Raw genomic sequence first — 22,899 nt, forward strand, 5'->3', positions numbered from 1 at the left:
TCTGTGTGTCTGTGTGTCTGTGTGTCTGTGTGTTTGTCTGTGACCGCTGTTTCTCGACAACCACGGGTCCGATATACTTGAAACTTGCCAGGTATATTGCTGGGGACCCGAGGATGTGCCTTTTCAAGGTTTGAAATTAATCGGACAAGTACCTACCGAGCTATGTCCAAAAAACGCTTCAACCAATCAGAGAGCAGCGAGCTATCACGTGTGCCGAACCGTTAATGCAATGCAAGCGTTAATGCGTTAATGCAAGGCTTTTCTTTTTTTCCCTCTTCTCTTTCTACTTTTCCTTGCGATTAAATTGCAAACAGCCAAAATACGTTGGCGCTAATTGAATAATTGGCCATTAACACTAAAATAATCGTAACTGCGATATGCCAACTTCCGGACAGTGCAGCCTTCCCTGTTGTTGTTGTTTGCAGCAGCTGTTTGCAGCAAGGCAAGGCTTTTCTTTTTTTCCCTCTTCTCTTTCTACTTTGCCTTGCGATTAAATTGCAAACAGCCAAAATACGTTGGCGCTAATTGAATAATTGGGCATTATGTTTTACAACTAATAAAAACGAATTTGCGATTCATTCGCTTTCCTGCGCGTTTGTGTACGCGATGGCGATTTCTTTACCAAACTCCGGAAGCCGTTCGCTTTGGACCGAACCATTGCATGTAAATAGAGGGGGGGGATTGTCACCACTCGCAAGCCGTTCGCTTTGGACCAAACCATTTCATGTAAATAGGGGGGGGGATATAATTTTAGATATATATATAGTACGGGCATGCCCTAGTGTCTTTCAATCTCAACAAATCTCAATCTCAACAAATCTCAATCTCAATCTCTATCTCTCTCTCCAATCTACTTTCTTAACAATTCTCTTGAAAAAGTTCAATCACTCTAACTTTTGGGTCTCACTCAGTTATTCTCTTTCTTGAGGAAACCACAATTCAAGGCTGGCGGCTCCTAAGTTAGCTGACGGCTGGGCTCCTCCATTGTATAAAGTCCTTCCTTGGCACACCTGAACTCCTACTCACCTACATAGCATTCATCGGCAGCTTGGTGGAGTACTGCTGTTCCCTCTGGGCTGGTGCCCCCTACCTCACATCTCACTCAGCTTGACACTGTGGAAACCAAGGCCTTCAAGATCATTGGGATCTCCCACGATGAAGCCGAGTCTATGGGCCTATCACTTTTACATCGGAGACAGCTTTGTGGTCTCTGTCTTCTAATGAGTCCGTTATGGTCTTGCACCCACTGCTTTTTCTGTAATTTGTCCCCCAGGTTTCTGCAGGTCATACATGGTCTGCCAGCAATCCCCTGCTGGTGAAATTCCTAAAATCCGAATCACTGCTCACCTCCACTGATTCCTCTTCCTCTTCCGTTCCTCTTATTTCCCACATATGTAACCAACTTCCACATGTTTTTCAACCTCAATCTTCCCTCCAGTTCTTCATGATATCTGTTCACCATCATCTCAAATCATCCCTCATGCAATCCATGATCTTTTCTATCCCTATTAACCCTTCCAAAGCCAACTTACTTCTAAATTTCAGTTTTTCCTTGCAATGAATTTCCTTCTGCATCCGTATTATCCACCCCATTCATCCTGTCTGACATCTCATTCTTTCCCACATGCCTTATTTGTTCAAGTGGAGATTTAAGGCACTGACTACTCCTTTGGTGGTGTGCCAGTACCCGATTTTAAGTGGATCATGAAAGGTCTCCTGAGAACGAGGATCAGATAACTTTTAGAACCCATAACACACCTTTCAGGCCTGGCCACATCCCTTACTTGTCCAATTTTGACCCTTGACCCTGCTGTTGGAGTGTCCTCCCTCCCCCAACTCTTTATACTGTTACTTTTGTTCTGTTATGTCACTTCCTGGACCTCCTGATCTATGGTAACTTGTCATCAGGTTCAGACCATAAATCCACGATAGCCTCCAAAAGCTATCTTAGCTCTTTCACGAGCCTCGATGTTGTATTTTTTTTTAAAAGAAGAAAAAAAAGCTGGCTGTCACTTCGGAATTCTCTGTTGCGTCAAGTCATTCCTTAGCCACCCTAATCTTACAACAGTTTTGCAAGGCCATCATCCAAAGTGCCATTTGATATGGCTCGACACACTCCCTCCCTCTTCCCCCCCACCCCAACCTCCCTCACCCCAAAACCCCCTCCACTTTCCCGCTATGGGTTGGTGTTGCTACTTCCTTACTTTCCCCTTTTGAGGCCAGGGAATCGAGGGCCTCCAATATCACTAGCATTTCAGGTCAGACAGCTGACTCTCTGGGTCTGCTTCTTGTTCCCCACAGTAAAGTTAGTGTGCTTTCAGTCTTTTAACATCTTTTCTGGTCTTGCTCCTCCAACCTTCTCCCCTGCCCTCCACAAGTGACGTATAAAAAACCCTTACGTTGTTACTTCCACAAGTCTCGGGTTCACTCTCAACCTCAATTAATTTGTGCCGCTAATCTCTCACATGTGGAACTGTCATCCTGAGTTTGTTGTCCAGTATTCTTCCCTCCAGTCCATCAAATCTGTTGCCCACTTCTACCTCGTGGTCTCCTCCCATTTCTACCTCTCAATGTTCCTTCGCAAATTAATACCCTTTCACCTGCAACTTCCACATTGCCATCCACCTATTTCCTTTTCGGCCATTACTCTGCCCTTCCATGAGCCTCAACACCAGTACTGATATATACCAACTTTGGGTTTTGTGGACAGATAACCAATATACATTAAATGTGCAGAAAAAAAAACTATCTTCAAGAAAAATTCTTACACTGCCGAAAGAAAAAAAGAAACAGAAGCAATAAATACACTTAACACAGGTTCTCCATTAGAAGCCATTGCTGAGCCTTGAAAGAGGATACTGCTTTACACTGTCCACCAATGGTCCGTAACAGCAGTCATGGAGCGTGCACTGCAAAACACAGAAGCAGCAGATAAGCATCACTGTGCAAATTAGTCTAAGCTCAAGCAGCAAGACTAGTGCATGTCCCACATAGCAGGCCAGTGCCAGGCAAAACACCCTTTGTATAGCAAATCAATGCAGGAACTACTTTGCGTGGGGAGATAAGGCACTGACTATTCCTTCGGTGGTGTGCCGGTGCCCCATTTTAAGTGCATAATGAAAAGTCTCCTGGGAACAAGGATCAGATAACTTTTAGAACCCATAACACACCTTTCAGCCCCAGCCTTCTTCCCTAGAATCCCTCAGGGTACCAAGACAAAAGGAATTTTAAAAGTCAGAAAGAGATCTGATAATACAGGGCAATAAATGTGCGATTCATTACTGCGTGGACAGTGTGTCGGGGTGCTCACTAAGTGGCATAATCACATCAAATCCTTACAAATGTCAACAGGCAAATACGGCCTTGCCAGACCACCAGGTCTGGAGTTGAGGGGAATGAGGGAGCAGACAGCCAAACCCAAACAATAATCCTGGATTTAGCACCTAAATATTGCATTAAGACTCTCAAAGCCGAGGCCCTGACCTGGAAGACTTGCGCAGACAGAACTCTGTCAGCCACTTGGGAAGTATCATTGAGCATGCTGCTCAGTAAGGTCTTGCTGGCTGCGGGAGAAACAGGGGTCAGTGGGCCATAAGCTAATCTGCTCAAAACAGCTCAAGCCTGAAGGAGGAGGAAAGGAAAACTGCAGGGGATTGCTGTGCATAAGAAATTAAGATTGATGTATTCATCCGCTAAACTCCTGCATGGATCACCTGTTTTGTCCGGTGGCATTAGGCCCGAGGGTTTTGCCATCATGTCAAAGCAATGACAGCAAAAGCCCCAGAACGTGCGGGGATTAAAGTCGAGGGCAAGACTGCGAGGATGCAGCAATATATAACCACTCACAAGGGGCAGTGCCTCCTCTAAACACTTTGGCGTTCAAGGACAATGTGGGACGGCACGATCTCATATGCATCAGACAATAACACTGCGTCTTTAGAAAGGATGCTGGGCTGCTTTGTACTTAAGCACTTTTAATAATACAAAAAAAAGCAATAAAGACAATCTATAGTTTAAGAACATGCCTTCCTCTAAAGAAGATCAACTTTCATGTCACATGTTTGTTTTTTTCATAGAACAAAAGGAAACACCCTCCATGAAATTGTTACACTATGTGAAATGTCATGTCAGAACAACGAAAGATAAATATAAAATATCAATAAATAAAATAAAATTATATATATATACATAAATGTATAAACAAATATTTAAATATCTACAATATAAGAGAGCTGTTTGTCTGTCTGTGTGTGTGTGTGGCCATTTTTCTCAGAGATGGCTGAACTGATCTTCGTCAAACTTTCAGGGGTTTGTCAGAGAGTGCTGGGAAGTGTTTTAGACAAAAATAATAATTGAAATATTTGAAACAAGCGTTACGCCTAGGTCCCCCGTCGGGGAAGTGATGTGAGTTGACAAAGTGGAACACGCAGAAAACATGCTACGATATGATATTTCGCTCACAAGGTTCAGACATACATGGAGGCAGCCATGTTGGATTTTGACGTGGCGACCCAATTTTCAATAGCGTTCTTCCTTATGCATAGATACACCCACACACCAGAAGGTACTTCGCTTATTTTTCAAGATATTTCGCTCACAAGGTTCAGACATATATATGGTGGCGGCCATCTTGGATTTTGACGTGGCGACCCAATTTACAATAGCGGTCTTCCTTATGCGAAATACACCCACACACCAAATTAGAAGTTGGTACTTCGCTTATCTTTCAAGATATTCATCTCACAAGGTTCAGACATATATATGGTGGCGGCCATCTTGGATTTTGACGTGGCGACCCAATTTTCAACAGCGTTCTTCCTTATGCCTAGATACACCCACACATCAGATTAGAAGTTGGTACTTCGCTTATTTTTCAAGATATGCAGGTGACAAGGTTCAGACATACATGGCATCAGACATACATGGCGGCGGCCATCTTGGATTTTGACATGGCGACCCAATTTTAAACAGCGTTCTTGCTTGTGCCTGGATACACCCACACACCAGATTAGAAGTTGGTACTTCGCTTATTTTTCCAAGATATTTCGCTCACAAGGTTCAGACATATATATGGTGGCAGCCATCTTGGATTTTGACGTGGCGACCCAATTTTCAATAGCGTTCTTCCTTATGCCTAGATACACCCACACACCAGAAGGTACTTCGCTTATTTTTCAAGATATTTCACTCACAAGGTTCAGACATATATATGGTGGTGGCCATCTTGGATTTTGACGTGGCGACCCAATTTACAATAGCGGTCTTCCTTATGCGAGATACACCCACACACCAAATTAGAAGTTGGTACTTCGCTTATTTTTCAAGATATTCATCTCACAAGGTTCGGACATACATGGCGGCGGCCATCTTGGATTTTGACATGGCGACCCAATTTTCAATAGCGTTCTTCCTTATGCCTAGATACACCCACACAACAGATTAGACGTTGGTACTTCGCTTATTTTTCAAGATATTTCGCTCACAAGGTGAGACATATATATGGTGGCGGCCATCTTGGATTTTGACGTGACGACCCAATTTTCAATAGCGTTCTTCCTTTTGGCGAGATACACCCACACACCAAATTAGAAGTTGGTACTTCACTTATTTTTCAAGATATTCATCTCACAAGGTTCGGACAGACATGGCGGTGGCCATCTTGGATTTTGACGTGGCGCCCCAATAGATACACCCACACACCACATTAGACGTTGGTACTTCGCTTATTGTTCGAGATATTTCGCTCACAAGTTTCAGACATATATATGGTGGCGGCCATCTTGGATTTTGACGTGACGACCCAATTTTCAATAGCGTTCATACTTATGCCGAGATACACCCACACACCAAATTAGAAGTTGGTACTTCGCTTATTTTTCAAGATATTCATCTCACAAGGGTCAGACATACATGGCGGCGGCCATCTTGGATTTTGACGTGGCGACCCAATTTTCAACAGCGTTCTTCCTTATGCCTAGAAACACCCACACACCAGATTAGAAGTTGGTACTTCGCTTATTTTTCAAGATATGCAGGTTACAAGGTTCAGACATACATCGCATCAGACATACATGGCGGCGGCCATCTTGGATTTTGACGTGGCGACCCAATTTTAAACAGCGTTCTTCCTTGTGCCGAGATACACCCACACACCAGATTAGACGTTGGTACTTCGCTTCTTTTTTGAGATATTTTGCTCAAGTTTCAGACATATATATGGTGGCGGCCATCTTGGATTTTGACGTGGCGACCCAATTTTCAATAGCGTTCGTCCTTATGCCGAGATACACCCACACACCAAATTAGAAGTTGGTACTTCGCTTATTTTTCAAGATATTAATCTCACAAGGTTCAGACATACATGGCGGTGGCCATCTTGGATTTTGACGTGGCGACCCAATTTTCAATAGAGTTCTTCCGTTATGCCTAGAAACACCCACACACCAGATTAGAAGTTGGTACTTCGCTTATTTTTCAAGATATGCAGGTTACAAGGTTCAGACATACATGGCATCAGACATACATGGCGGCGGCCATCTTGGATTTTGACGTGGGTTGCACCTACACACCAAATTCGAATGCGGTCCTTTGCTTACGAACGCACGCCCGCACGCATGGACGGACGGAAGGGAAAGCCATAGTCCCCCTTTCGCTCCGCTGTGCGACGGGGGACAAAAAAAGGTCCATTTTTGGGGGGGATTAAAAAAATGCTCTACAGTGCGTAAGCCTTTTTGATTAATAAATGACATATAAAAGTACACATATGCATAAATACAAAACAATTGGCAGACATATGAACACAAATAATCAAACAAATCAGATTCAGACAATTCCAGAATCAGTCGAAGTCTTCTTCTTCCTGAGCATTCTCAAATATGTTAATGTTTCTTTTTCGCCTGAGCAACGCCGGGTACTCCAGCTATAGACTCTTATATACTTTACTCGGGGTACAAATACAAATACAACGTTGTGTGGGGTGTAACATAGGCTGTGTGGCTGCGGCCTCATGCAGGGGTGTGGGGGCCGGGGGATTCTCTATGAAAATGTGTACCGTGTAGCACCACCTGGTGTTGGTGGCAGACGGTATTACAATTTCCTTTTTTACCTGAACACCGAGGTTAAAGCACTCTAAGCACGGGTAAATTTGTCCTCCTTCCCTTCCTCCCTATGCCCCCCAAAATGGAGGGGCTTGTCAAAGCCCCACCCCCTAAATTCCTAAAAGATGTATATGTAGTATATCTTTCCCATCCCTCTCCCCTCCCCCTTCCGCTCCCCCCCCCCTCCACTGCCTTCCTCTCGCCTCACTCCTCCCCCCCCCCCCCCATGGCAACGCCGGGTACTTCAGCTAGTATAATATAAATATTTTTTTTTTTTTTTTTTTTTTTCTCTCTCCAAGAGCGAGGCCCATGGAAGAGCAAGGTTGAACAGTGGGGTAAGCTGGGCAACATTTGGGCACAACCAGCAAGGGAACCTTCTTTTGTTTGCAGCACATGGCTGCGGGCAGCATCATTGGCTGGGAGCATGGTCGTCCGCTGATGCAGTGTTCTCTTTAAGGTAGAGCAGGAATTTGGAACTTGACTAAGATACTGAGGATAGCTCACCTACTCTTCATAGCAAGGGAATGAACAAATAGGTAAAGAAAAGAGAGAGAGAGGAAAGAGATAAGGAAACATTGAACCCAGCAAGTAAAAGGTTAGGATAGGTTAACGAGGGTAATAAAGATCATGGGTCACGATGGGGAATTAATTGCTACATCCGCTGACATGGTCCGCACCTGGTGTTGACTTAGCAGTTAGGGTGCCGGCTTGGGATCCCAGGATCCTGGGTTCGAATCCCGGTCGATCGCTGAATTAACGCCAGGGGGGTTGACTCAGCCTGTCATCCTTCCGAGGTCGGCAAAATAGAGTACCAACTTGCTGGGATGAATGATCCTGGTGTGTACCCCGGTTTAGAATAGGTACACCGTATCCCTGTGCATCGTAAGAGGCGACTCAGGGTTGGCGTCAGGAAGGGCATCCGGCCATAAAAACATTGCCTCAAACAGGGAACCATGATTGTCATGGGGCCCGCAAGGCTAACCCCCGCTCTAGCGGGGAAAATGGCCTTAAAACGAGCATTCATTCATTCATATTCATCCGCTGACAGGGTTGTGTGGACATGGGAGCAACAACAACAACAACAACAACATGCATTTTAAGGCCATGTTCCCTGCTAGAGCGGGGGTTAGCCTTGCGGTCCCATGACAATCTTCTCCATTTTGCCCTATTTTCTGCATCTCTCCTTGTTAACCCCCTTGCCCGCATTTCTTCTTCCACCATCTTTAGCCAAGTCTTTCTCGGTCTTCCCCGTCCTCTACTTCCTTCTACATTAACTTCCATCACTCTTCTCAACCAGTCACTTTCATCCTTCCTCAATACATGACCAAACCATCTCAACCTGTTCCTCTTCACAGCATCAATCACAGGCAATATTCCCATCATCTTTCGCAATTCATCATTTGTCTTCCTCTCTCTCAACGATACTCCGCACATCCATCGAACCATTCGCATTTCCACCCTTTCCAGCCTTCGTTGCTGCTCTACGTTCATTACCCATGTCTCGCTCCCATAAATCATAACACTTCTCACACATGCAGCATACACCTTTCCCTTCAGCTTCAGCGACACTCTCCTCCTCATCAGCACGCCACTCAGTTCCCGAAACTTCTTCCATGCACATCTCACTCGAGCAACCGTTGCCGAGTCTGATCCACCTTCTCCATTCAGCATGTCTCCGAGGTAGCAAAATGTTTTCACACCTTCCAGCTTCACGCCGTCTCCAAGATCCAACTCAACATTTCCTCCATCTGCAGCTCCCGCTGTGCACACCTTACATTTGAATGTAGCTGCCACACTGGTTAATGACCCTCTCAGACCACTACATTTTTGATGAACCCACTCAGCACACATTGTACATTGAATGGAGTTCACTCTGACACCCTTCCTGCATACAGCACACGGCCACTTCCCAGTTCTTTCCACCTCACCACATGCTTTACCACTTGCCATCACCTTTGTCTTTCCGATATTCACCTTCAGACCTTTTGTCTCCATACATTCCTTCCACCTGTTCATCTTTTCCTTCAGTCCATCCATACTTTCCGCAATCAACACCAGATCATCTGCATACAACAACTCCCACGGTAAACCCTCCTTTACGGTCTGAGCCAGCACCTCCATCACAGCTACAAATAGTAGTGGACTTAGTACCGACCCCTGATGCACTCCCACCTTCACCTCAAACTCACCACTGTTCCCGTCCTTCGTCCTTACAGCTGTGCGTGCTCTTTTGTACATTGCCATCACTACTCTGATCAACCATTCCTCCACTCCTAACTTCCTCAATGCCCATGTCAATACTTTGCGTGGAACCCTATCGAATGCTTTCTCCAGATCAACAAACCCAAAAAACAACTTCTTCCTCTTATCCATGTACTTCTCCTGCAACTGCCTCACAATGAAAAGCGCATCTGTCGTTCCTCTTCCTGGCATAAATCCAAACTGCATTTCGTCGATCTTCACTTTCTTCCTTATCCTCCTCTCCAACACCCTTTCCAATACCTTCATTCCATGCTCCAATAACTTTATCGCTCGGTACGAGCCACACTCCAGAGGGTCACCTTTCCCCTTGTATAGAGGGACGAGGGTACTCAGTTCCCAATCCACTGGAATGCGGCCTTCTTTCACCACCAGATTACAGATCTCTGTCATTCTCTTCACACCCCAACTTCCTGCTGCCTTCAACATATCTCCCACAACTCCCGTCGGCCCTCCCGCTTTTCCACTCTTCATTGCTTTTATCGCTTCCTCAACTTCCTTCTCAGTTATCTTCTCTGCCGGTCCTAAAACTGGGTTACTCTCGATGTTGCCATCCCATTCATTCTCTGTATTCAACAGCATTTCCATATATCTTTTCCATCTTCCTTTAATTCCATCTGGGTCGACAACGATTTGTCCCACTTCATCCTTCAAGCAACTCACCCCCATCACATCACACCTCTCTTTCGCTATCTGCTTTGCAATCCTGAATACTGCTTTCTGACCCTCTTCCGAATCCAAGCGTTCTCCGAACATTTTCCTACATGCCTCCTGCGCCTTTGCTACCTCTTTCTTTGCAGCCTTCCTGGCTGCCTTATAACTTTCATGCTCTGCTGTTTCTGCTCCCGTACCCTTCGCCTTCTGCCACTATTTGAACTTCTTCCTCTTCTCGTCAAGCCTCTTTCCAACCTCAACATCCCACCACCATGTTTCCGAGTGCCTCGGTGGTCCTTTTGTCCATCCACATACCTCACCAACAGCTCCCAACAGACTAGCTTTCATTGACATCCAACCACTTTCAAGCTCAACCACATCATCCTCTACCCTCCTCAGCCTCTCTTTTAATGCCTCCCTTACTGTCACCTCTTTCAACCTCCACACCTTTATTCTCGGTTGGTACTTCACCCGCCGAGCTCTCCTCGCACCTTTCACCCTTATGTCGCAGACAACCAAGTGGTGCTGTGAAACAGCCTCCTCCCCCGGGATCACCTTTGTGTCCCGGAGGTGCCCCCTATCTCGCTGACGCACCATCAGGTAGTCAACGGTTGTCGTCGACCCACCTGACGTGTATGTAACAAGCTTATTGTCCTCTTTGTGGAACTGAGTATTACAAATCAACAAATCAGCTCCATCAGCAAACTCCAAAATCCTTTCACCTTCTCCATTTCTCACACCATATCCGTAACCCCCATGAACTCCCTCAAAACCATCCGTACTCCTTCCCACATGTCCATTCAGGTCTCCTCCCACCACAACAACTTCCTCATCTTTCACGTTTTCCATCAGCTTCTCTATCGCACACCAGAACTTGTCCTTCTCTTCATCGCTTCGACCAACCTGCGGAGCATATCCCGAGATGACGTTCACCAAGAGCTTTCCAATCATCATTTTCACCATCATCAACCTATCACTCACTCTAGTCACACTCACCACACTGTCTACAAACTCCTCAGAAAACAGGACACCAACACCATTCATGCCCTCCGGGCACCCTTGCCACACAAACTTGTATTTCTGTCCCTGCCTACCCTTCACCATTCTCACACCACTTCCCTTCCATCTCGTCTCTTGCACACAACATATGTCCACTCTTCTTCTGACCAATACTTCCACCACTTCTCCTGATCTCCCTGTCATTGTCCCCACATTCCATGTCCCAAACCTCAGAAACCGATCTCCACTTCGGGCTGCACCCTGCCCATATGTACTTGTGATTGTCATGGTTCTCTTTTTGAGGCAATGTTTTTATGGCTGGATGTCCTTCCTGATGCCAACCCTCTTAGTCGTCTCTTACGACACGCAGGGATACGGTGTACCTATTCTGACCAGGGTACACACTGGGAAACGTTTAAAACATGTAAATTCTGCGGGGGGGGGGGGGGGGGGGGGGGCGTCAGCATCACGGCTGCGGTTTAAACATATTCCAACAATATCCAAACAGAACGATGAAAAAACAATCCGGGAAAAGTCTCCAAGCGAGAACGTGGATTTGAGAAAGAAGGAGCAGAGGCGGAAGAAAACGAGATACAGGGGGCGGGGCACAAGCCGAGACGAGGAGGAGAGCGAAAAAGCACGTGTCCGGGAGGAGAGAAAGAATCAATATAGAATTATTTGTCTAGGGAGGTGAGGTGAGGGGGAGAAAACAAAATAAAAGAAACAAGCAATACAGCGAAGGAAATAACCCAAACCGACAAAACACCGACGGGGGGAGGGAAGCCCCAAGTCACCAGGCCGCGCACGAGGTACGACTCAGAAAACGATTAACTACACACAAGTTTGCACGAACCACAAACCAACACCAACTAGAAACACACAATAACACGTACACAGCAAAATAACCAGTGGAAATTTGACAAAGACAAGAATGGGAAAACACTCAAACTTCGATGCCGTGGAGAGCTCGAAGCACGCCTCACTCGCCCGAGGAACCTATGGGAGCAACAGCTACAAACAATATTTCAAAATCAGAAACATGAGATATTTTATGTCAAAATGTAAGTGGAGATGTGAAATCCAGAATAACATATATTTTTTGACAAAGTAGATGCTCCAGCATGCAGCACCTCATGCTGCTGCTGATGTACCAAAGAATTGTAGTTTATGGTCAGATTTATGGCTCACTGTAGTTCAACATTTTATCAATCATCGCTGGAGTCCCATTCAATTTTAGTTCACCTGGAACATATTAAAGGTGAGCTATTAGCCCGTCAGTCAGTCAGTCAGTGTGTCAGAAATGTAAATAGTCAGATCTTCTTCTCCAAAACTACACACAAGATTTCTATGAAACTTGACAACATTAATCACCCGTGATGCACCAAAGTTTGTTGACGACATAAAAAAAAAAACTAGAACGACACTCTTCGATGTCACGACGTCGACCGATATGCCTACACACACATTATTACATCATTATACATATATGTACTAAGTTTGATTTAAATCCATTCAGCTGTTCTCAACTATCAAGTTTTTACCTGACATGACCTCTGACCTCACCAAAATCACAAAACCATCTCACATCTTCACCTTTAATGCCAAAATATAATCAGTTCATCTTTGCATCATAATATATACTTATGCCAAGTTTGGGCAAAAACCTATCACTGGTTCACAGGTTATCATAGTAACAGGATTTTTTTTATCGAACATGACCTTTGACCTCTTGACCCCAAAATCGAATCCATTAATCTTTACCTCATTATAAATACCTACACCAAGATTGACTAAGATCCCTTCAGCCGCTCTTAGGATATCACGGTAATGAAATAATTGTAACTTAACATGACCTATGATCTTTCATCTCTTGACCCAAACATCAAATCAGTTTATCATTGCATCATATTGTATAATTATACGAAGTTAGGTGAAAATCCCATTACATCCTTATACATACCTGCACCACGTTTGACTAAGATCCCTTCAGCTGTTCTCAAGTTATCACGGCAACGAAAACCTATCACGGATGGACGGATACAACAACACAACATGCATTTTAAGGCCATTTTCCCTGCTAGAGCGGGGGTTAGCCTTGCGGTCCCCATGACAATCTTCTCCATTTTGCCCTATTTTCTGCATCTCCCCTTGTTAACCCCCTTGCCCGCATTTCGTATTCCACCATCTTTAGCCAAGTCTTTCTCGGTCTTCCCCGTCCTCTACTTCCTTCTACATTAACTTCCATCACACTTCTCAACCAGTCACTTTCATCCTTCCTCAATACATGACCAAACCATCTCAACCTGTTCCTCTTCACAGCATCAATCACAGGCAATATTCCCATCATCTTTCGCAATTCATCATTTGTCTTCCTCTCTCTCAACGATACTCCGCACATCCATCGAACCATTCGCATTTCCACCCTTTCCAGCCTTCGTTGCTGCTCTACGTTCATTACCCATGTCTCGCTCCCATAAATCATAACACTTCTCACACATGCAGCATACACCTTTCCCTTCAGCTTCAGCGACACTCTCCTCCTCATCAGCACGCCACTCAGTTCCCGAAACTTCTTCCATGGACAACCGTCTTCTTCTTCGTCTCCAAGTCTTCTTCCATGGACGGATGGACAACCCAAAAACATCATGCCTTCGGCGACTTGGTAGGCGGAGGCATAAAATCGGTGGTATTTCTGCCTTTTGAAATACACTTGTGGTGTGATGTTGGTAGGGGCCACCACACCCTGGGGTACATTTACCAAACAGAAGTTGTTTGAGCTGGCACTGTGGAAAAAAAACCATCAGAAGATTAGTTCATTGGTGACTAGCTGAATGCACGGCGTTGTCCCGGCGTTGTCCGGGTTCTTTTTTAATGAATTTAATCTTCTGTACATAGGTCTGACGCGAGCCCAGTATCAGTTAGTGCTCAACGATTCCTTGTTCTTTCTTCTGTCAGGCCCCGCGAGAGAGAATTTTGAAAGCATGTGTTGCAATCAGTCAGATATTCCTATTAAGTGCATAAGTTGTCCTTCAAGAGAATGTTTAAAGAAGAAGAAGATTTATTGCGAAATGGGCCCAGCCCGGCCGAGTTGGGCCTCCACCGGCCTCGCCACCTAGCCTAAAACCTTCCCGGGGCCCGTTCCGACATTTTTTGTTTCAGAGGTTTCCTCCTATATTTCACCGTTCAGGAGATCAGCGCGTGCAGACAAACAAGCAAACAAAAACTTTCTTTTATATATATAGAAGAAGAAGATAGATAGAATATATAGAATATAGAAGAAGAAGATAACACTAGCTCAGTAACCTTCGCAGCCTTTATTTAATCCATAACCAAAAGGAGACGCGCCTGTCCATCACGCTTTATTCTAAAGGGTTTTTGCTGTCGTAGAATAACAAAAATTGTACCTTTGGAAAGGTAATAAACAATTTACTTGGTTGGAAATTTAATAATCTTTTTACTTGCAACAAAAATTAGTGTCCGTTTAATCATAGAGATGCCTGTTTTAAATGCCGGTCTTTCTTCAAGTGAAGAGGAAGAAGTGGGATTCCAACCTATAGCATAGCGGTTCCAATGTTGACATTTTATTATTCCAGGACAGCAGGAACCGCTTAGAATAAAGCTTAACTGACGTCGATGAAACACACAAAATTATATATAGTAATACTCCTCAAAGCAATATAAAAATACATAACAGTACATAGAATGAGCAAACAAACAACTCGAAAGGCACTCGGTAGAGCGCACACCTCCGCAAGACTGAACAGTTTACGTTTTGTATCCCACTGATAGGCCTGATCTGGATTTCGAACTCCAAAATCGAATCAGTTAATTGTTGTCACCCACCCAACTCATCCAACAAGTTTTTTTTTCGAAATTCCTCCATAACCTTTTGATATATGATGTATATCATTTTGGCCGCATTTCTGTTGGTGAAGAATCACGAAGAAATTTTTAAAATCTCATATCCGGATCCAGATCTTCACCAAAATGGAATCGATTCATCCTAGTCACAAACCCAACCTGTCCACTATGTTTTGTCTGAATTTGTCCATGACTTTCTGAGATATCCTGCTCACAGACCAACAAACAAAGGTGAAATAATTAACTTCATCCACCTTCAGTGACGGATGTAATTGTCATTTAAAGAGGAACTGTGAACTAATCAACAGCATTATTATAATACGGAAGTAAAAGGTAATCCTGTTTAAACTTCCGATCATTCCATCGATGGGGTTTGTATATGTCCCACTAGTCAACATTAATTGAACATAATATATTGTGAGGTGTGCATGTTTGTTGGGAAATCAGGGTAACATTTGATGAGAGGAGGACCAATGTTTGCCCAACCTGCTCTTAAATAATTGAAGTGATGGTGCAGTTACCATGAACTGAACCACCTGAAGAGGCCATTTTGCCCCGCAGAGCAGAGGTTGGCCCTTTTCGGGCACCGTGGTCCCCTTTTTGAAGCAATGTTTTTTTAATGGCCGGGTGCCCTTCCTGTAGCCAACCCTGTTTGTCACCTCTTGCGACACACAGGTAATTACCAGTGAGCTGGTACTCAATTTGCAGACCTCGAAAGAATGACAGGCTGAGTCAACCCCCCTGGCGTTAATTCAGCGATCGACCGGGATTCGAGCCCAGGATCCTAGGATCCCAAGCCGGCACCCTAACCGCTAAGCCAACACTAGGCTATGCAGTTACCACGAACTGAGGAAGGCTATTCCATTTCTCAGATACTCTTTGACTGAAACAGTTCTTTCGTAGAGCCGTATGTATAACTCCTCTCCTTAAACAACTTCAGAGAATGCCTCTAGTTGCATGATAAATCGCTGGAACAAAGAAGTGCTCGGGATCCATGGCTACTAAGACTTTGATGATCTTGTCAACTTCAACCATGTCTCCTCATTGTCGCCCGTATGTAGTGAAGGGAGAACATGTCCAGTTGTCTGAATCTTTCCTGATAAGCAAGTTGACTGAGCTCTTGTATGAGCTTTGTCACTCTCCGTTGCACCCTCATCTTTCAATAACTGATGTAAAAATAAAAAAGACACAAATTCAAAGGCCAAAGGTGTATTTGGCTTGCTAGTAAGAAACAATTAATGTAGTGAGTGATCATCTGTGGCCCCAAAACGAACGACCAAGTTAAGAGTAAGAGAAGTTGGGATCATCATGTAGTGTTTCACGAGATTGAGATGCTAAGTTGATGCTACAAGTTTCTTGAGAATCTAATCATTTGATTTGCTCACGACTGACGTTGCGAAGGGTATTTATAATGCATTTGGTGAGTACAAGTGATTTTTAAAAACGAGTACAATGTCCTCGATTCAGAAAGTCCGATACATTGGGTACAATTCAATATCGGTGTGTTTCGAAACATTTCCTCAAGCTTCCTAAAGGCGAGGCAGATGGGTAAGCGCTGAACCGATTCGGTTTCTGTGGAACTAAAAGGATCGGATGAAGGAGGTGGTCAGTACAAAGCAGGCCAAAGTTTGTACAAGTACCAGGCAAACGCTGACTTGTGCTTCTAATGGCTTTCAAATGGTATCGTCGACAGATGGCTAGCAGCCGTCCCCACCCCCTCCCAATCGCCTTGTGCTTTGCGCTTCTCGACGCTCGATCGCACAAAGGAGATGCTCTGGTGCAAGGGTGTCCATCAATCCAAATCGATGCACTTTCTGGACCCTTGCACATGCCGGCAACCCTCAATCGTGTGCCACTGATGGGCTCATTTGCCCGAGCCAAAAACGACCGTGCAGCTTCTGCGCGATTGTTTATTTCTCTGTTTGTGTGGCGTCGGCGTTCTCCGATTGGGCACGAGTTGCCAGATGCGCGGAGCGGCAGAAATCCTATTTGTCATCTCTTAATGCAAAATCCATACTTTTTCACAAAAGCCACAAAGTCTAACATCATATTTAAAAGGGTATCAAACCTTCTTATGCAAATAAATGTACACCATGTAATGTTTTGAACAATCATTGCAAAGGACTATTTGCATCGGATTCGTAGCATCTCTAATGTGGAAACACTCAAATCGCTTCGTTTAACTTTTGGCATGTCTTACTGCCAATCTGGATGTCCTTAGATATTTTGACTGCTGTTCAAACTGCTAAATGGCAAAAGAGAGAGAGAGAGAAGAGAAGAGAACTGTTGACGACATCTTTGTATTCATGCTTAATGTCTAACAGGCCAAAATATATTTCAAGAAAATCGTTCAATTATTACCACATAGAAAGTTTATCAAAACAAGCTTGGAACAAAGTATAACCATGAAAAGGAAAACTTCATAACGACACTATAAACCAAAGTTATATAATTAGAACTAAATAATGTCTCACTTATACAATTATCGTTCCAATGAACTTTCACAATTCAAATCACTAAGTGTGCCTATCCGTCGCTTCACTGACGGGTTTAATCAAAAGCCGGCAAGTTGTACTGCAAAAACATATTGCACATCTATCCCTGAGCCCCAATGAGGATGTAAAATGAAGTGAAACACACGAAAAAAAAAGGATCATTTTAAACTCGCCCTTGTTCGTGGTGGTTGGTGTGCTCCTTCCATGTACTTTGATAAAATTACTCCATGCATGTGAAGTGAAAAGCGGGGTTAAGGAATAGGTTCAGTTCTGTCTGTGTCTGTAAATGTCAGTTTATGATCGAGTAACAACTTGATTTAAATTGATTGTAATATTTTGAACATGAATCGGAACATTAATCAGAAAATAAACCTGCAGTTTAGTAGTAATATGGCTCTGAAGTTGTCCCAATTTCACATGCGCAGATAGAAGTGAGATATATATTGTTTACTCTGTCTGCACAGGTCTGGCAGTCAAACAAAATTGAAAATCATTCCAAACAGGAAACTTACTGTTTTCAAGGACGTCATAAAGGATACAAACATGCATGAATAACGAATGCAAGTGTTAGTTAGGGTGGTGTATAAGACAGCGGTAAAACATCAATGGTCGTAAACCTCCAAAATTATTTTCCCCATACGACCTTTAAAATTACTGGTTACGTTCATGTAAACCTCTGCGGATGGCGAAATCACAAAAGGAGAAACAGTTCATAACATGCAAGCCAATGAGAAACGATCCAGCCCCTCAAAATTTAAGTCCAAATATCATTAATAAGTTTAAAAAATAAGCCAATAGAAAAATAAGAACAATTGAGTAAAATAAGATCAAATAAGTAACACTAGTCTTCACCAAGAAGGATTTTCTGCTGGACAGTACAGTACAGTACAGTTAGAGTTCCTGTGAAAAAATGAATGAATGATCGTTTTAAGGCCATTTTCCCCACTAGAGCAGGGGTTGGCCTTGCGGGCCCCATGACAATCATGGTTCCCTGTTTGTGGCAATGTTTTTATGGCCGGATGCCCTTCCTGACGCCAACCCTTAGTCGCCTCTTACGATGCGCAGGGATACAGTGTACCTATTCTAAACCGGGGTACACACCGGGATCATTCATCCCAGCAGGCTGGTACTCAATTTGCCGACCTCGGAAGGATGACAGGCTGAGTCAACCCCCCTGGTGTTAATTCAGCGATCGACCGGGATTCGAACCCAGGATCCTAGGATCCCAAGCCGGCACCCTAACCGCTAAGCCAACACCAGGCTAGTTAGAGTTCCTGTACAGTACAGTATTGTGATGAAGTTGTTGGGTAGCCCCAACCGAACGTCCATTTTCAAATTTTTCAGCCATATTGCAATTTAACAAGTATGGTTAAATAAAAAAATTAAAAAAAACTTTTGCCATATTGCAATTTAACAAGTATGGTTAAATAAAAAAAATAAAAAACTTTTGTCCAAAAATTAAAAGTGTTTAAAAACATGAAAACACCGAACGAGTTTATGGGGTTTGGGAAAGGTGGTGGGAGAAGAAGGGCTTCATTTTTTTCTGTGTTATTGGTGCGGAGGGAGAGAAAGGGTGTCTAAAAGTTAAGCGCGTACACGTGAAATTGCAGACCGTGAACACGCGGATGGCGAGGTTTTACTGTATTATATTTAAATTGAATTGTATACTTGAACACTGCGTGAGGTAAGGAGTTCTCAAAACTCTATTTTGCTATCATTTCGAGAACTATTACTATATATAATTTTGTGTGCTCCTTCCGACTTGCCACTTCTTCAAACACCATGGAAATACAAGATTTTAAAACAGACATCTTTATTAAGTTAAACATCTTGCAGAAAACAGACTTTTTAGAATGCTAACCGTATTTTCCATCCAATCATCAATTGATGACCATCATCATTAATGACTTTAATGTTGACCGTTTGCCCTTCACGTGACTCGTGGTGGTCCCTCTCGGCTCTCCCCCCGTTGGTATTTTTGTGCACATAAGATTGTTCACGGTTCTGTTTAAATATTATTTAAATATGTATAACCTTTCCCCTTCAGTGTTTTACTCAGTGGTATTTTACAACACGCTGTTTTTCCCTCCCACAGTTCTCTCGATGTCTCCATGTCTCTCGGTCCCTGCTCTCAAATGTTGTGTTTGTGTCCTTCCCCCTCTCTCCCCATCTTGTCTACCGCTCCCGATGTTATTTGTTTTGTGTGTTGTTTGTCTTTCTGTGTGATTAATGTTCGCTCTTTCACGAGCCTCGATCTTGTATACAAAAAAAAAAAAAAAAAAAAAAAAAAAAAAAGTCCCCAAACAAATGAAAATGGTACTAGCTCTGCCAGGCAGGTGTACAGCATACACCTTAACATTTTTAGCCTAATAGCATTAAAATGAGGAATACAAGAAGAAAAAGACATAAAATGTCATAGCCCCCGTGGTTTTTGTAATTTTGCTGTACGGCGTTAAAGGCCGTCAGTCGGCCATCTTTGGGGATATCACAAAAAAACTGAGATGCACATAAAATGCCGTCATGTGCTGTGCTTGTGCCAAATTTGAATAAAATCGGACCATGCATGTTCAAATAAATGGTTGGGGACACGTTTAAGTAACAAAATGTCCGCCAGTCGGCCATCTTGGATCTGATCTCGAAAGAAAATGAAGGGCATATGTAAGCTAACATACATTATCTGCGTGTCAAGTTTGAACAACATTGGTAAATGCATGTCCGAGAAATGGTTGAAGACGTGTTCAATATCGGGTTTTCTTTACAACTAAAATGGCCGCCAGTCAGCCGCCTTTGTACCAAGTATGAACAAGCTCGGTCTGTACATCTCTGAGACATGGTTGCAGATGCACACACGCATGGACGGACAGACAGACGAGACCCAATCCATAAGCCACCGTTTTGCACTAAGCCCAATGGGGGCTAATAAATCTCGTGATCAACACAGTAGCTTCAGCTCTTGACTGTGCGACAACAGGTTGTTGATAGCAGACCCCGGTGGTGTAATAGTTAGAGTGTACATTCTGAGTATGAGAGGTCGGCTGTTTGAATCCGACCCTCGGCCGAGTCATACCAAATACCTTATAAATGGTACATGCCGTTGCACAGGATTTTAAAAGCATAGAGCACGAACAAACAACCATAGGTTGGCAACCATTGTGCATTCTTCAATGGGCCTAATGGCCTTCTGCATTTAAGTTCCATGTAAGGGAAATTATTATTATTATGAAAATAATTCTGTTGTTTCTACCTTATGCTATATAAGCTGTGTGGATAAGCCTGATGTTGGCATAAGGTGGCAGGTTGAAGGAGCTCATACACATACCACTTATGGGATAGCAGATATCAGCGTACTATACCAGCCATAATAATACACTTGATTAAATGTCGTCATTAGATTACTCAGATGTATGAGACTGCAGGTGTGTGCTGCATGTGTGAGAAGTGTTATGATTTATGGGAGCGAGACATGGGTAATGAACGTAGAGCAGCAACGAAGGCTGGAAAGGGTGGAAATGCGAATGGTTCGGTGGATGTGCGGAGTATCGTTGAGAGAGAGGAAGACAAATGATGAATTGCGAAAGATGATGGGAATAGAGCCTGTGATTGATGCTGTGAAGGGGAACAGGTTCAGATGGTTTGGTCATGTGTTGAGGAAGGATGAAAGTGACTGTTTGATGTAGTTTCGAGTGATGGAAATGAATGTAGACGGAAGAAGAGGACGGGGAAGACCGAGAAAGACTTGGGTAAAGGTGGTGGAATACGAAATGCGGGCAAGGGGGTTAACAAGGGGAGATGCAGAAAATAGGGCAAAATGGAGAAGATAGTCATGGGGACCGCAAGGCTAACCCCCGCTCTAGCAGGGAAAATGGCCTTAAAATGCCTGTTGTGTGTTGTATTCGATTATTCAGAATCTCAGTACCAAAAGACCAGATCATTTGGTACCCAGGGTTTAGGCAGGAATTTGTAATTTGTTCAGTGTGCAGACGATAACTCACCTCCCTCCTCTTCATGAAGGACACCGTGGGATCTTGAACATCCACCAACTAATGCTGCCATACGGGACGCCAAGTTTAACGTCCATCCGAGGGACGGCACACGCGTCGATGGAATCACCTTGGACAGGAAAAATCACCTTCGACAGGAAAAATCACCTTCGACAGGCACCAACCATGCACAGCTTACACCCAGTGTGTCCACAAAACCAAGGGGAGAAAAAAAAAGAAGCCAATTACGCAAAGCCTTATGCAAGTCGGGCAAAAAAAAGAAGAAGAAATGTGTGGTGCTAAAACCAGGTCGGCTGTGAAGGTCTTCGGCCTGGCGAAATGGTAAGGAATCTGTACTCGTGACTTTTCATTTCTGTCAAACGGGAAGAGCTCAGTATCACGTACAAGTAAACGTTCAGGCCAAGGTTATCACTGAACCCCAGAGCAAAGAAAAAAGCATGAGGCCCAAACTTAGAGGACGTAGGAGCATACTTTGGAGATACAAAAGGTAATGGGGACAAAAGTGCTTTGTGATTCGAGTGAGGAATAATAAGAATACGAATGTGAGTTCCCTTTCAGGAAACCTCAATGCAGGCAGCCACCATCAAGCCAATCGAGCTTGTGCAATGGTTGACAACCTATAGTCGTTTGTCTGTGTTCTATCCTTTTTAAAATGCCGAGGAAAGAGAGGAAGCAGCACGTACCATTTTTAAAGTCTTTGGTATGACTCAGGTGGGGTCGGGTTCTGACCGCCGACCTCCCAGACTCCGAGCGGACGATCGAACCATTGCACCACCGAACGAGATGGTCTTCCATGCAGATGGCAACTCACCCCACAGGTAATAAGGCAAAACAGCCCCGTGTCCCAAGATAGCCCCTTCTCTAATGTGCCACTGGGGGGCTGGAAGTGAAGGGATGCAGGGAGGATGCAAGACAAATGATAATGGGGAATCGATAGGCCGAGAGATACCAAGGGGCTGAGCTTATGAAGGCGGGAGACAAACGGTCGGGCCATGGTGCACATTTCCCTTAACAAAGTCAACAGCACAATCTTTACGCTGTCCATGAAAGAAAATCAAAGGCCTCAGCAGAGCCGGCAATATTACAGACTTATTTCACCCTAATGGTGTTTCCATTGATTTTTTTTCTCCCCCCTAATGGTGCTCGTATGGATTGTGGAATGTTTCTGTAAAACAGCTGCGCCAGGGGTAAATGTCCCCACAGACGAAAATGGCAAACATCATAAAAGCTTTCACGGGGGCGGCTGCAAATTTGGATCAGAACATGGCAGAATCCCATTCAATATTTTGTTAGCACAAGGAGGGTGGGTGTTGAAAGTAGGAGGATAATGGAGGGGGGGGGGGCAGACAAGTTTTTTTTTTTCACCTACTCAAGCCGCATCCATCTCCTTCGACTCCGACCTTGACGCTGACATTGTGCATTTAAGGCTCGCACGATGTGTCTCGGCTAAGAGATGCAGCCGTGGCGAACAGATAAATCATATCGACGGCAAAAAGGTAATGCGTCACACCCAACACGGCGACATGGCAGATA

General features: G+C 44.1%; 1 protein-coding gene across 1 annotated transcript in view; it reads right to left on the reverse strand.

Annotated features, from left to right (window-relative positions):
- CDIN1 (CDAN1 interacting nuclease 1) overlaps nt 1–21,512 on the reverse strand; it is a 126,961-nt gene extending 105,449 nt beyond the window's left edge. Inside the window, exons 1-3 of the mRNA XM_078779326.1 lie at nt 21,358–21,512; nt 3,484–3,563; nt 2,860–2,909 (exon numbers count right to left, since the gene is read on the reverse strand). Coding sequence (XP_078635452.1) covers nt 2,860–2,909; nt 3,484–3,563; nt 21,358–21,418 — 191 coding nt within the window. The 5' untranslated portion in view covers nt 21,419–21,512. The remainder of the gene's footprint in view (nt 1–2,859; nt 2,910–3,483; nt 3,564–21,357) is intronic.
- Between the last annotated feature and the right edge of the window lie 1,387 nt (nt 21,513–22,899).

This window comes from Myxine glutinosa, chromosome 5 (assembly GCF_964187855.1).
Source record: "Myxine glutinosa chromosome 5, kmMyxGlut1.1, whole genome shotgun sequence".
In the NCBI taxonomy this organism is placed as follows: Eukaryota; Metazoa; Chordata; class Myxini; order Myxiniformes; family Myxinidae; genus Myxine; species Myxine glutinosa.